The 13,732-nt window shown below is 51.6% G+C and overlaps 2 protein-coding genes across 11 annotated transcripts in view; one reads left to right on the top strand and one right to left on the bottom strand.

Annotated features, from left to right (window-relative positions):
- Window positions 1-7,933: 7,933 nt before the first annotated feature.
- Window positions 7,934-8,473, top strand: LOC122392712. Its single transcript, XM_043387920.1, has one exon. It carries the CDS (start codon window positions 7,934-7,936, stop codon window positions 8,471-8,473), a length of 540 nt encoding a protein of 179 aa, XP_043243855.1.
- Window positions 8,474-9,013: 540 nt separating this feature from the next.
- LOC122392727 (tropomodulin-like) overlaps window positions 9,014-13,732 on the bottom strand; it is a 38,299-nt gene continuing 33,580 nt past the window's right edge. For 6 of the 10 annotated variants that reach the window (XM_043387945.1, XM_043387950.1, XM_043387954.1 and 3 more), the window contains one exon: window positions 9,014-9,716. In XM_043387945.1, coding sequence (XP_043243880.1) covers window positions 9,643-9,716 — 74 coding nt within the window. In that variant the 3' untranslated portion in view covers window positions 9,014-9,642. Of the gene's footprint in view, window positions 9,717-13,287; window positions 13,351-13,732 lie in introns of all 10 variants that reach the window. The other 4 variants (XM_043387952.1, XM_043387946.1, XM_043387956.1 and 1 more) reach the window with 2 other exon arrangements.

A 13,732-nucleotide genomic window follows, 5' to 3' on the forward strand; every position in this document is an offset into this window, starting at 1 on the left:
AGAAGAAACACTTTAAATGTACAGATTCACACCAGCCACCCAATGAGCCAGTTCCTCAGTTGACTGTTTCCCTGGACACAGCTTGGCAATGTGAGCTAACTTTTGGCAAGTTGAAGGTTAGCAGGTAAGATTGAGTTAGGGTGAGTACCTACCTATAACTTGGTGCTACTGCCATGCAGGTCTTGGGTAGGCTGCAAATATGTGTGATGATTGAGGTTAGGTCAGCTGTCAGGTTAGTCAGGTTCAGGTATGCTCATTGCTCAGGTCACATTTTTATGGACATTTGGCAAATTAAAAATCTAACAATCTGATCTAAGCTAGCCCGACTAAACATACACAACTACTGACTATAGGAACTGAGCACCTACCTACTTGTGCCTACATCTCATACCATGTCAAAGTAGAGTTCCTTGGTGGAAGATTACCCTCAGTACTTTTTATCCCAGCCCTGTGAAGAAAACTAATACTTCTAAGCTCTGAGTCACTGCTGGCCATCCACAGGAAGAAACGCTGAGACTGAGAGCTTTGCCATTGTATATTGGACCAATAATGACTATCACGAATGACTATGAACACATAATATGATCACATCGTTGCATGGATTGTCAATTTTAAATTTTACTACAATCCTTTTTTCAAGAAATACAGTGATGATGATTAACATCAAAATCAACATAAAGTGGATTTAGTGATCCAAGCTGTCTCCTCCAGTAGCAATGGAATGATCGCATGTTTCATTTGCCAGACACTGAGTATCTGATGGACATTACAATCTGCATAGCATCTAAGCATAGTAAAACTGCCCAAGTCCATTCATTCTAGATTTTAACTTGATAGTTAGCACTAATTTATCTTGCTGTTGTAAGTTATCATTCAATATTCATACCAATACATCAATATGTGCTCGTCAGTCAACATTTTCTGGCATGATCCTGCTCAGCGTGCTCTTCAGTATTGCTCCAAGGTCTGCAAAATTTTAGCTTGTTTTTGGACAATAAGCTCTTTTAATTTTACTTTTTCTTGCTGATATATGAGCCCGATCAACTTGCGTTTATCAACCAAAATTTCATAACTTGTTCAACTTGATATTGATATCACTCAGTAGTCAGGACCTCTGTCAGCCTCCTGGATACTTCGGATTGTATTCAGTCACATGCTTCTTAAATATGATATAAGTCAATCTTAAGGGATTGAAAACATCCAACAAAACGACGTACAAGAGTACGGAAACCACCAGATAAACTTAAAAAGCGCCTTGGAACAGAGCCAAGTGTGGTGCTCCATTTGTTTGTTTACAATGATTGTAGTGGTGATGTATTTTTAGGACTCAGAAGGTCGGCTTATAAAAAATGAAACCTTTTTACAAAAGTTGTAAGGCAAGTAATATTTATCTGAAAGAACTAAAATATTCAAAAGCCAAACACTATGAAATACATGAATCGGAACGAAAAAGTAACCCAAAAATCCAGCCTAATCACCGGCTCCTAAAACTGCAACACAATCAGCACTTTTCCCCGCAACTCGTTGTCCAGACGTAAATATGCACCCGGAAGTAGGCGAGGAACTAAACTTTCAGTTTTGTGTTCAACCTCGATGAAAATCTTAAGTTACGTTCACATCGACAAGTTGGGAGAAATTCAGCAGCGGTCGTTGACCTAATGTTTGTTTTATAACTAACGTAAATACACTGTTTCTTTGAACTTGAGTTTGATAAAAGAATTCTCTTCTACAGTTTTGCTATTCTGATCTTGATTCTAATGCAATTCATAACCAAAAAACTACCAAGTTTGTTACAATTTTTATTTACTAGGGCTGTAATTGAAGAAACTCCTCGTTCGTGAAACATGTATTAGAACGATGACCAAATCATCTTAAATGCCCGTTAGTAACAATAGGATGGCACCTAAACTAATTAGCACTGTTCAGTAATTAGCACGTGCCCCATTTACCTAAGTACCGCTCAGGTAGCATCTCTGCATCCCCCCCAGTTCGTTAGTGTCAAGTCAAAAGTGGCTTGGTATTTGGTAATGAACGAACTTAACAGCCTGAACGATTTAACCAAACTGTAGCAGCTCCCAAGGTAGCAGCTACCCGGTGCGCTCCCTCCAGCATCCTGTCTCAGGCTCGTAGAACTTCGCGGGCTTGAACTTGCGTGCGGAGCGCCGTGGTCCCGGTGGGATCCGAACGGTGTCAGCTGGTGGGAGTTCAGCATTCCCTGGTGGACGCTGTGCATCCGTTACCACTGGACCTGAGCATGGGCTCAAAGTCGGAGCCAGTTGCGTGTCCTGGGTGTGACGTTCTGGCTCAGACTGTACCCTTCGTGTCTCGGGTGAGTCGGGAGGGTGGATGACTGGCGTCGACAGGCTGCTGGGCGCCTCCAGTCTGCGTCCAGTCACCGGGGCACGAGGTCCGATACTGAGTGTCGCCGGTTGGAATGCCCTTAGGAATCGACGATTTCTGTTCGTGATGCGACCCGTGCCGTCCACCTTCACGCAGTACTGGTCATGCCCCAGGGCTTCCATGACGACGCCTGAGCGATCCCATTTGTTTGGGTGGGAGCCATGCTGATTTTGAATGAAGACATGTTCGCCGACTAAGAGAGGACGGAGCGGGCGGGATCCCTTGGTCATCTCTTCGGTTGTGCGTGTCATGCGTGCTCGCAGTGCGTCCTCCTTTGCTGCCCAAGCATCTCGCCAGATGGGGCGGATGTTCGGGTTGGAGAACTTCTCAAGTCGATTGACGAATGAGAAAGCATCACGCAGGGGCCGACCAAAGACTATTTGTGCCGGCGAGACGTTGCAGTCCGGGTCAGGGGTATTTCTCAGCTGCAGCATTGCACGGAGAAAACTGTCCTGGTTGAGAGAGCCGTTGGGACCAGTATTTGACATGAGAAGGCGTTTTGCCGTCTTGACCGCGACTTCAGCTCTGCCGTTTGATACGGGGAAGTAGGCCGACGAAACACGATGCCGAACACCCCAGGTGCTGAAAAACTCCTTGGTTGAGCTTGCCGTGAATTCTGGGCCACCGTCCGTAGAGATCTCTTCCGGTACACCGAACGTCCTGAAGAAGGCTCGGAGGTGGCTGATGAGGCCAGAAGCGCCTGCCATGACAGTTCCCGAGGTCGACCCGAATACTTCTACCCATCCAGAAAGACGGTCGCCCACGACCAAGTAATGACGACCACCATGGTCGAAGAAATCAGCGAAGACAGCCTCGAATGGTGTCGATGGTGGCGGTGATGGGATGGGTGGCGTGTCAGCCTGCGACGGTGAGTTACGGTTGCAGTCGGTGCAGCGATCGCGGGTCTCCCGGATATCTTTGCACATGCCTGGCCAATATACAATGGTGCGCGCGCGCTGCTCCATCATTGATATGCCCTGGTGAGCAGAATGGAGGTTGGCCAATACACGATGGCGCAGAGCTGGGGGGACGACAACTCGGTCCTGGTAGAGGATGACGCCGTCTTCCACGTAGAGGGAGTCGAAGAGATGATGGAGCTGGGCTACTGTGGGATCTTGTACACGGTCGATCCAATGTCCGCTCTCGATCATGTCGAGGAGATGACGCCAGGAAGCGTCCTTGGTCGTCTCTTCTGCGATGAGCGACCAGGGGAGCGCCATGTCGCGAGCTTCGTGACGAATTGCTTCAGTCAATGCGACTTCCACCAGATCCTGTGCGCTGAGTTCTGAGCCACTCGTAGATTGAGACGCAGTTGGGTTCCTGGAGGCAGCGTCGGCAGCATGATTTGATTTTCCTGGCAGGTGCATGATCTTAAATCGCCATGGCAGAGTGCGCTGTTTCAACCGAAACAGTCGGCTGTTCGTGATCTCGTCAAGGGTCCTGTCTCCGAAGATTTTGATCGGGGGCTTATGATCTGTAGCGACGACTAAGTCATCGCAGCCTTGGGTGAAGAACCTGCTTTGTTCCAAACCCCAAGCGACGGCGAGTGCTTCCCCTTCGACGGGTGCGTACCGCTGCTCGGCGGACGTCAGAAATCTGGAGCCAGCCAGGGTGATTCTCCAGCCATTCGGACAGCAGTCGGGCGAGTCTGACCGACAACTGCAGTGCTGCTGGAGGAGAAAGTACCCAATCCCTCGGCAGGACCAATCAGGACGCAGGCACGTCTTCTTTGTCACGTCGAAGATCTTGACGCCGTGTCTGATCGCATCAACTATGACTGTTTTTGATTTTTGGAACGCCTCTTCCAGTTCCGGAGACCACACAAACTTGTGGCGTGGGCTGAGGAATGGCTTGAACAATGCAAGGGCATCGCGCAGCTGCGCATAGTTGGCTACCTGGTTCACGAGACCAAACCAGCTTCTTACGTCAGTGGTTGACGTTGGCGTTGGGAAGTCCCGGATAGCATCGAGGTACTTTGGTAGCGGTTCGATGTCCGTTTCAGAGATGTGGAAGCCTGCAAAGTCAGCTGACCGCTTGGCGAACTGAAACTTCTCTGGGTTGAGGACTATGCCAGCTTTTCCCACACGAGTGAGGAAGTCGATCGTTCTCCACCAGTGCTCCTCCAGGTTGGAATCGTAGTGGATGGTGTCATCGACACATCGTTCCTTCCGTTGGAACGTTGACAACACTGCATCGAAACGGCGGTTGTATCCATCTCCAGACGAGAGGAAACCCTGAGGTGCACGGGTGTAGCGCCACCTGCCGAACGGCGTTATGAACGTGGTGAGGTGGCGATCGGTCTCTCGAAGTGGGACGCTATGATAGCCATTCCATGCGTCTGTCACTGTCTTCCACGTGTTACCGGGGACACGCCTGGCTAGGTGGAACGGAGACTCTGCAGAGAACGTTTCTCGACGACAGAACTTGTTCAGAGGTGACAAGTCCACCGTTCGTCGCGGAGATCCGTCATGCTTCCGAGTAATGACCATCCGATGACACCATGACACTGGTTCGCCGTAGGGGACACGTTCGATGACACCCAGTGCTTCATCCCTGAGTAGATCTTCATGGACCTGTTTCTGCCAGTGCAGAGGTATGTTAGCCGCGGTATGACACGTCCGTGGAGTGGCGTTTGGGTCCATGTGGATTTCTAGCGGTGGGCCCTCCATGCATGGCATGGGCTGATGGGGACAGGTGTTGAAAGTGGACGCGCTATACCGATCCAGTAACCAGGCCGCCATCCGCTCGTTGTTGTCTGGTGTGCAATCGAACGGTAGGGAGGTTGGTCGGGGCGGTACTGACGTACGTAGTGGGCACGAGCAGGGCGCTTCTCCGACCGTCTCTGTCACGTTGCATCCACCATTGACCGAGCGTAATGTGCTGGGGGATGGAGTTGAGATGCCGTCCTCTCTGTCCGGCGCGGCTAGGCCCTGCTTTTCAGTGCCCAGTGTCCCTCTTTCTGCACTGGCTTTTGACTTAGCACCCCCGGCAGGAAAGTCCGCCGACAGCATGCCAAGCTCTAGCATGGTCTCATATGAGAGATACATTGAATGTACAGCGTTGCTGACGTAAATCATCGAGCGGCAGGTGGTGACTTCTCCCCCAGAGGTGTGGCTAGTTATCCTTGCGAAGAACGCACCCTCTATCGGGATAGGCGATCTGTTGGCCGCGGACATGCCGAGCTTGACACGGAACAGACTGTCCCGAGAGAACCCGTGGGCCAAGTACTCTTTAAGAGACCACAAGTCAGACTGCGCACCTGTGTCTGCTACTGCAGATACCTGAGCCCGGACCGATGGATCCGGGGGAGCCCGAGGTCGGTGCTTGGCGGACATGTCAGCAGAGATCGTTATGTTGACCCGGGGGTGGTCACGGAAACGTGCTTTCTTCCATTCTCCTTTGTTAAAGATATGGTGGTCCAGGACGACGCTATTGACAGTGTTCTTCCGGTGTGAAGGTTTCTTCCGTCCTGTTTTTTGTGCTTCCCGGCCCACTGAGCAGGCTTCTTCAGTGGTCATCTGAGAGACCGTGTCGGTCTCTACCGTCTGTGCGGCAAGCTCAGTCTGAGGCTGGGCCGTCGGTGAGCGTTTATCTCGACGTTTTGCACGGAAACAATCCAGACAACGAGGGTGAGGTTTTGCGTTCCACCCACGAGGGCCTTCAGTGAACACGCAATAGCGTTTGTTGCAGTCTGGACAGTTGACCTGTCTCGTCCGATCTGCAGCAGATGGGACAGGTGTCGACACCTGAGGCTCTGGGGCACTGCGCTGCCGTCGGAGGGTCGATACCGCTGACATCGACGGGGGAAGAGCGTTGCGGGCCATTTCTTTGGTTTCCACCAGCGCGATGACGTCATTTACGGCCATTGAGTGAATTGTGCGATCGCCTATCACCTCGCGCCGAATGTCGCAGTCCGATATTCCGTTCAGAAGGACGTCCCGGATCACGTGATCGGTATAGTCCACCTGACGCTCGCATTTGCAGTCAGCCTTGAAGTTACACGTTTCAGCCTTACCGCGTACCTTCGCAGCGAACGATCTGAAAGGTTCGTCGCGCTCCTGTCGCAGTTGCAGCAGTTCTGAGCGCAAGACTCCAAGAGCGACAGGGATCACTGCTAGACACCGCATGCACTCGAGCACATCGGACAGCGACCCATTCACGACTGAAGCATTTGCTTTCAGCATGCTGTCGCCAAGCTCGGTACTGGCACATTGGAAGAGTTGCGATGGCGCTGATGCGTCATCTATCCCAGACCCTGTCCGGAAGACATCCCACCGCCGAACAAACACGTTCCATTCTTCGGTGGTGACGCCAACATCCACTCTCGGGCGCTCGAGCTTTGGTCCTTGTCTGACGGGCGCGCGAGCAGTCTCCGATCTGGATTGGTGAGCTAGGCCATGATTGGTGAGGATGGCGATGGCTAGGGCTTCCGATACATCGTCACTACGAAATTCGCATGACGGCACTGAGCAGGTCACGATCACCATTTTGTCTCATAAGAATCAATAGCCGGCTTTTACTAAAAGTTTACATTTTAAGATGATTTGGTCATGAAGAAACTCCTCGTTCGTGAAACATGTATTAGAACGATGACCAAATCATCTTAAATGCCCGTTAGTAACAATAGGATGGCACCTAAACTAATTAGCACTGTTCAGTAATTAGCACGTGCCCCATTTACCTAAGTACCGCTCAGGTAGCATCTCTGCAGTAATGTGAAGTCACCCTTAAAATAGAGCTTTGTTGAGCGTCTCAAAAGCTTCATGAACGCCGCATGATATGGCACTTATTACACATCACACGATGAAGTTTTACCTTCGTTTTGGTTTTACAATTAATTATCGATAACCACTCGATAGCTGAGTTTTAGGCCTACTGAGTTGTGAAACATCTTGAAAGTCTGAAAAAATATTTTCTGTCATACTTATATTCGCTGATAATGCTTTCATTTTTTTTGCGATGAGGCACGGTTTTATGGTAAAAGGCAACGGAAATGGCATTACCTTCATGGGAAGGTTATTTGCTTCCATTTATGAGAGCCAACATTCGTTTGTAAACAAGCATAATACTCGTATGCAAATATTTGATCCATTTTCATAGGGCGTAAATAAATGGTAGAGTCACTTTTATCGGTCTTACATGTGGAACCTCACGTTTCAGCTGCTAGGAAACGTACTGTAATTTGTAAGGGAAAGAAAGAATCCAAGACAAAGTGAATGTTGCCGGACTGAGAACGTTTTCGGTCACAACTCACGGTCCTTGGAAGTTACGTGTGGTCCTTATAGCGTAGAGTCAGGTACCAACACATTACCTATCTGATCAGGATCTGACCTGTCCTGTTATAGTTCAAGGAATGGATTGGATACACTGTAATGGCTGTTACGTCCAGCCCGGGCAGCGTGGTCAAGAAAAGCGCCGGTTTTTGCTTACCAGCTGCGGTCATGTGTTCTGTGCCCAATGTTGCATGGCTTGCGCCAACGAAAAATGTAAAGTTTGTCAGTCCAATTGCAAAATGATACCGCTGTCATCGAAAATGAAGCCAGATGTAGAGGTGTTCTTCACCAACCCGATGGAGCTGGCGCGCCGCTGTTTAGCATCGTTCACACAAGCCGCGCAGAAAATGCAGACCGTCAGTGATTTCCAGAACGGCCACAGACAGCGACTCATGGAGCATTTACGGAACGAAGTTCGTGCTCACCAGCTGAACGCTCGCGCAAACAGTCAGCTTGAAGCGCGGTGCCAGCAGCTGGAGAAGCGCTGTCAGCAGCTGGAGCAGCAGCTGATTGGGATGCAGGCTCGCAAGAGCCCCCGCAACTCGCCGGGCTTCCTGAGCGGCATGGTGAGCTCGCGGCCCATGTGTCGGGACTCGCCTCAGGCGGCGGCCGCGCCCTCCTGCAGCCCTTACATGGACGTGGTGCGCCGGTCGCGGCCGTTCGAGCTGGCGGCGTCGGCCGGCGGCGGCGACAGTCTGCCGATGGCCACCAGCCCCCAGCAGACCGGCCAGCGCCAGACCTCGCTGCTCGCCAAGCTGTTCGCGTCGCCCGGCGTTCCACAGTCGCCCAACAACATCTGATGGCCGCGTGAAGTTCTGCGACATCGCCGCCCCATCGAGGTTGGCTTCCTGATCTCGATATGAACAAGACACACGAGCCCGTATGCGTCACGGCTCCAGTGCGAACATTACCTACATTTGTGTTTGAAGTTGGGCTGTGCGAAGCTATGTCACGCAATTCTAGTTGTTTTCTGCGTGTGATCGTTCCTTTGTGGTATCCTGTTGTTGCCATTTTCTTGCTGAGCGATGGTGTAAGTCGTACTACATTGAAATGCCATCAGTTCACTCGGTTCACTGGTGTACCTACTGCATTTAGGACACCCAATCCAGCGATTAACCAGCTAGGCCAACGACGTCTCGACACATTCCAGCACAAACGTTGAAAACGAAGGTACCGAGCTTCCCGAGAGCAGGGGTAACAACATGGAGTAACCAGACGACATTGAACGCTAGAAGCACGATCCTGAACTACCGTGACATACGTTTCCTACACGACATACCAACAGCATTTCATCCAACCAACCATTGTCAGTCACCGCACACGGCACGATAGTACACAAATTCAATTTTGCACATTTTATTTGATACAAATAAATCCATAAATACCATTCCACTCGGACAAGCACCTAGGTCCTAAACTTTCATTTCGCAAACAAAATATGAGGCTGCATCGGCGACTACGTGTCATCGGAGTCCTCTGTAAAATGGGGCTTCTGCCCGGGAGTCCGCGCATCCAAACAAGGCCCACGTCAGCTATACCACCCGGCAAAGTATGTGTAAAAAGTAAAAACATCAAGTCACATCGCCCGACGGCGGCGCATCGTACAAGGAAAGCGGCCGGCGGGCGGCGCGAGCGCGCGCTCTCGACACGGGCGGCCGGCCGGCCCGGTGGCCGGTCGCCACCGCCGCGGAGAGAAGCCAAGCGAGAGGAGGAGCCACTACATAAGGTGCTCGCCGCTGATGCCCGGGGCGCCGGACTGGGTGCGCCCCGCGGGCGCCCGGGGCGCCGCATTGGGTGCTCGCCGCTGGTGCCCGCGGGCGCCGGACTGGGTGCGCCCACGGACGCCCGGGGCGCCGCATTGGGTGCTCGCCGCTGGTGCCCGCGGGGGCGCCGGACTGGGTGCGCCCCGCGGGCGCCGGACTGGGTGCGCCCAACGGACGCCCGGGGCGCCGGCGCTGAACGCGGCCGTCTACACCGGCAGCTGGCGCCGGACGAAGCCGGCAGTGGAGTTGCGACAGGCCCTGCCGATGCGCCTCAGTCGCACTGTGGACAGGGGTACCGGAGGTCAGGTCAGGTCGGCAGCCACGATAAGGTGACCCCGCGCGGAGGTCATGTGACTTCGCCTGCTTACGGGCGGTGGAAACTAACCTTAAAGCACCCAGTAGGATCGACTACGACCTTTCAAATGCGATACAACTAAGTTACGATACTACCAGATACTACCTACATAAGCCTCATTGCCTACGTTCGCTTCCTACCATTACAATATTCCCAGTAGGTCTGGTGCTGTTGTACAAAGACACACCAGTCGTGTTCAGTCATAGAGCTGTTTCAATGATTTAGACCAGAAAATTTTTAATGAAGACCACTGTATAATTCATATCAGTGGGAAGGCCGAACACTAAATGGCACGAATATCGACATGGTAAAATAACGTTCATCAAAATGATCGCCACATAATGAAATTTAAAAGTGTTTTTTTTTTCGCGTCATTGTGCCTGAAATTACGGCCACAGCCCTCTGCCGTTTTATAATTCATTGGCGAATAAAAAATATGGCCGAATTAATTGGAGCTCCGTCGAGCTGCGGAAGGAATTTGGCAGCGTGTGCAGACATAGTTGGCTGAGAGCTGGCACTGGCCCGGGACCAGAGATGCTGGCGTCATCGCGGACCTCGCGCGTGATCCAGGAGAGTATCTCCTAGGAGCCAAGGTCACCGGCGAACGGATAGAGTAATTTGCTTAAAACCCTGACCGGGGCGGGGCCTTGTCGCGGTTTGGGAATTTATGAGACCAAATCGAACAAATGGCCAGGTTGTATGCTTATAGCTGTCATATGGAAAATGTTCAAGTCAAAGCTAAAATGTTGTTATTTGTCTCCGCTTCCTGGAAGATGTTCGGGCGTGGTGAGCGTGTTTAGTGGACCATCACCTGTGAAAGGAGTCACCAAAGGGGTGGTGCAAAGCTGGCGAACCGACCGAACCTTTGCAGCCGCCAGCATCCCGACACCCACTACTGTCTTTCGGCGGAAACATGTCATCAGACAGAATGGGCCAGCAAAGATACGCTTCAGAAATCAGAATATCAAAATTAAGTGTGAGAGCTTCTGGATATTTATGACCAGTGACTCGATTTGGTACCGTTCAGGCTAGCTATCTGCGTTGGCACTGAGCGATCTCTGACTGTGTATCCATCTGATGAGACTGTTTCCGCCCTACCCATGCTCGGAGCCGATTGGCAGTACCCTAAGCCATCGGGTCGCGGGGCGCCTCCACCGGTTCGGGACGCCGCCGTCACAAGACAACAGACAGCGGCAGCGGCAGCGGCAAAAGGCAGCAGAAGCAAAACCAGCCAGACAAGGCAAACTAAACGATAACAAGCCAGCGCGTAGCAGACACTGAACAAAACCTCCAACCGACCGCCACCAGCTGAAAATGGACCAGACCCCGTGAGAGGGGACCGCTTAGCCACCTGAAAACGGGACCAGCCAGGGGGAGAGGGGCCGGACAGGACGGGCACGAGTTAGTGTAGTCACCATTTAGAGTCGGGGAAGAGAGAGGGAGATGAAGGCAGAGACAGAGAGACAGAGCAGCGGCTTCTGCCATGCCAGCGACAGGTAGATGGAAAGAAACATGCAGAGGGGGTTGGTGTCAGCCGTTATGTTCTGACGTCAGTGTTCCTGTTTGGTCTGACCTGTAAGGTGCTGGGTGGCATGCAGATCTATACAACTTGCACCATATCTAGCGGGTCGCTCCAGGATCCTAGCAATCACCAGGTGCAACGATCACCAAACTTTGGGTTCTGCTTATCAAGGGCTCATGCCAACTGTCCAGTAGGGGCGCGTCCGTGCAGCGAACAAGACGAAATTTTGCTTACCAGTTACCAGCCATAGCATCGAATGTGTTGTTCACGGCAATTTCGGACCAGTTGAATACAACTCGTAATCCAAGTTTGGACCGACATAACCTCTCATATACCGGGGTTACATGAGCAAGTAAATGCGTATCAGGAACGGATTTTCCTATTCGCTCACCATTGTAGTCCGTTTGTAATGCGTATTAACTCTGCTCATGTAACCCCGAGCATAGTGTCAGACCATTTTGTCAATACTTTCAAGATTTCATCTAAAAATAAAAAACCGTAGCTGCACCGCCCATAATCCTTTGATGAGGCTAGTTCATGGCTGTTCTAAAAAAAGGTATCCTATTTTTGTTACTCGTAATAATGTTCAGTGCGGTCTTATACAATACTAAATACATGGTCCAGAATCTCATAACGAGACGGAAATTTTAGACGAAGTACAAACAGGCGACTTAAAATAAATTATACCTATGCCTTTAAAATACATTGTTTTTTTTAATAATATTCTGAATCATTAGAAAAAAAACTTGGGCACTGATTTCTTAGTTCCAAAATTTCGGACACCATGACAAATTTAACACTATCAAAGCTACTTAAATTCTACAATCATAGCCATTTGGAGCAGGCAGCTGTGTGGATTGATTCGCCAAACATTACGTTCGCAGTGAAAAATGATTGCCAGAGCAGAAGGGCAGCGAGCGCAGCCAGGCGGTCCGTCAATCCACACAGCTGACCGGTCCAGCGGCGGCACGCCGTAAGAAGGAAACGCTTTGTTAGGGTGAGTCGTCATTCAAAACATACTTTGCAATGGGATAAACCAGTATAGCGCCTTTTGGGGCGACTAACGGAGCGAGCGAGGAGGTGAGTCTTGCACGTGCGAAATTTCGAGGGGGTACCTCTAACTGACTTGTGCACGGCACCCTACTGACCGGTTTCTAGCGATGTGCCAAATTTGAGCACAATCGGCCCAGCCGTTCTCGAGATCTGGGAGCGGCACCCTGCACGTGCGCACGTGCAAAATGGGTCCCAACTGACTTGTGCACGGCACCCTACTAACTGGTCCCTAACCGTGTACCAAATTTGAGCGCCATCGGTCCAGCCGTTCTCGAGATCTGGAAACGACCCCTGCACGTGCGCACGTGCAGCAGCACCCCAACTCTGGCACATGGATATGCAGTGCCTAGTGGGTGCCTACCTACATGCCAAGTTTCAGCGCAATCGGCCAAGTAGTTACCGAGATATTGCAACAATTACAAAACTGACACCTCTAGGTTTTGCACGTGGCACGTGCATAAGGGGTCACCCACATGCATCGGGAATAGTCCAATACTTGGTAGAAGGAATCAGAAGCTACCCTACAAAAATTACCGCGTGTAAATCGGTCAAGTGGTTGCTGAGATATAAGCCTCGCAAAAGCGTCCGCACGGCCGGCCGGCCGGCCGGCCGGCCGGCCGCTCATACTCAGAAATTTCCGTTAATCTAAGGAAAGACTCCGCTCGCTTCGCTCGCTCCGTAATGATACCTGTGCCATATACAGATTGGAATGCAACCAACGCAACAAATGGCAACCAGTGTGGACTGGCAGTGAACATGAAAACGCCTCACCACAAAACAAAACAATTCCTTCCTACAAACGTAACAATGGCAACTAAACATGCAACAAGCGAGATGCGCAACATATGCTACTAATGACAGCTATCGAAACTAAACGGGCAAAACATTGATTAGATGGAAGAAAAAGGCGGATTAGTATACCTAGCGCAGAGCACACACACGCTTATTTCGACTTGGAAGCAGCCTCTCGACGTGCCTTCCGAACTGGAACGAGACAGAAAATAGGGGTGTGGGTTAGTCGAGACAAAACCGGGCAGCACACACGCTACACGGGCCTGGGCAGCGCGGAGCTAGCTCAGTCGGCCGCATTCCCGCATAGAAACGGAGCCGGAGGTGACAGAGAGGTCAGAGCTGCTGGGGGGAGCAAACAGGGGAGCAAGGCCAACTAGGCAAACCAGTCAGACGGACGGACGGACGGAGGGCGGCGGCGGGAGACCTACGCGGGGCGGCGGCGGCGGAGTCCGGCGGGCGGCCGGGGCGGCCCAACACCGCCCCGGGCCAGGTCACGAGCGGCGGCGGCCCATCGTCCGCACTGCAACCACCAGAGCAGCATGACTGACGCCTCACGATCGCTCCGGCGCCGCCG

This window comes from Amphibalanus amphitrite, unplaced genomic scaffold, assembly GCF_019059575.1.
Source record: "Amphibalanus amphitrite isolate SeventyFive unplaced genomic scaffold, NRLGWU_Aamphi_draft 000498F_arrow, whole genome shotgun sequence".
NCBI classification, from domain to species: Eukaryota; Metazoa; Arthropoda; class Thecostraca; order Balanomorpha; family Balanidae; genus Amphibalanus; species Amphibalanus amphitrite.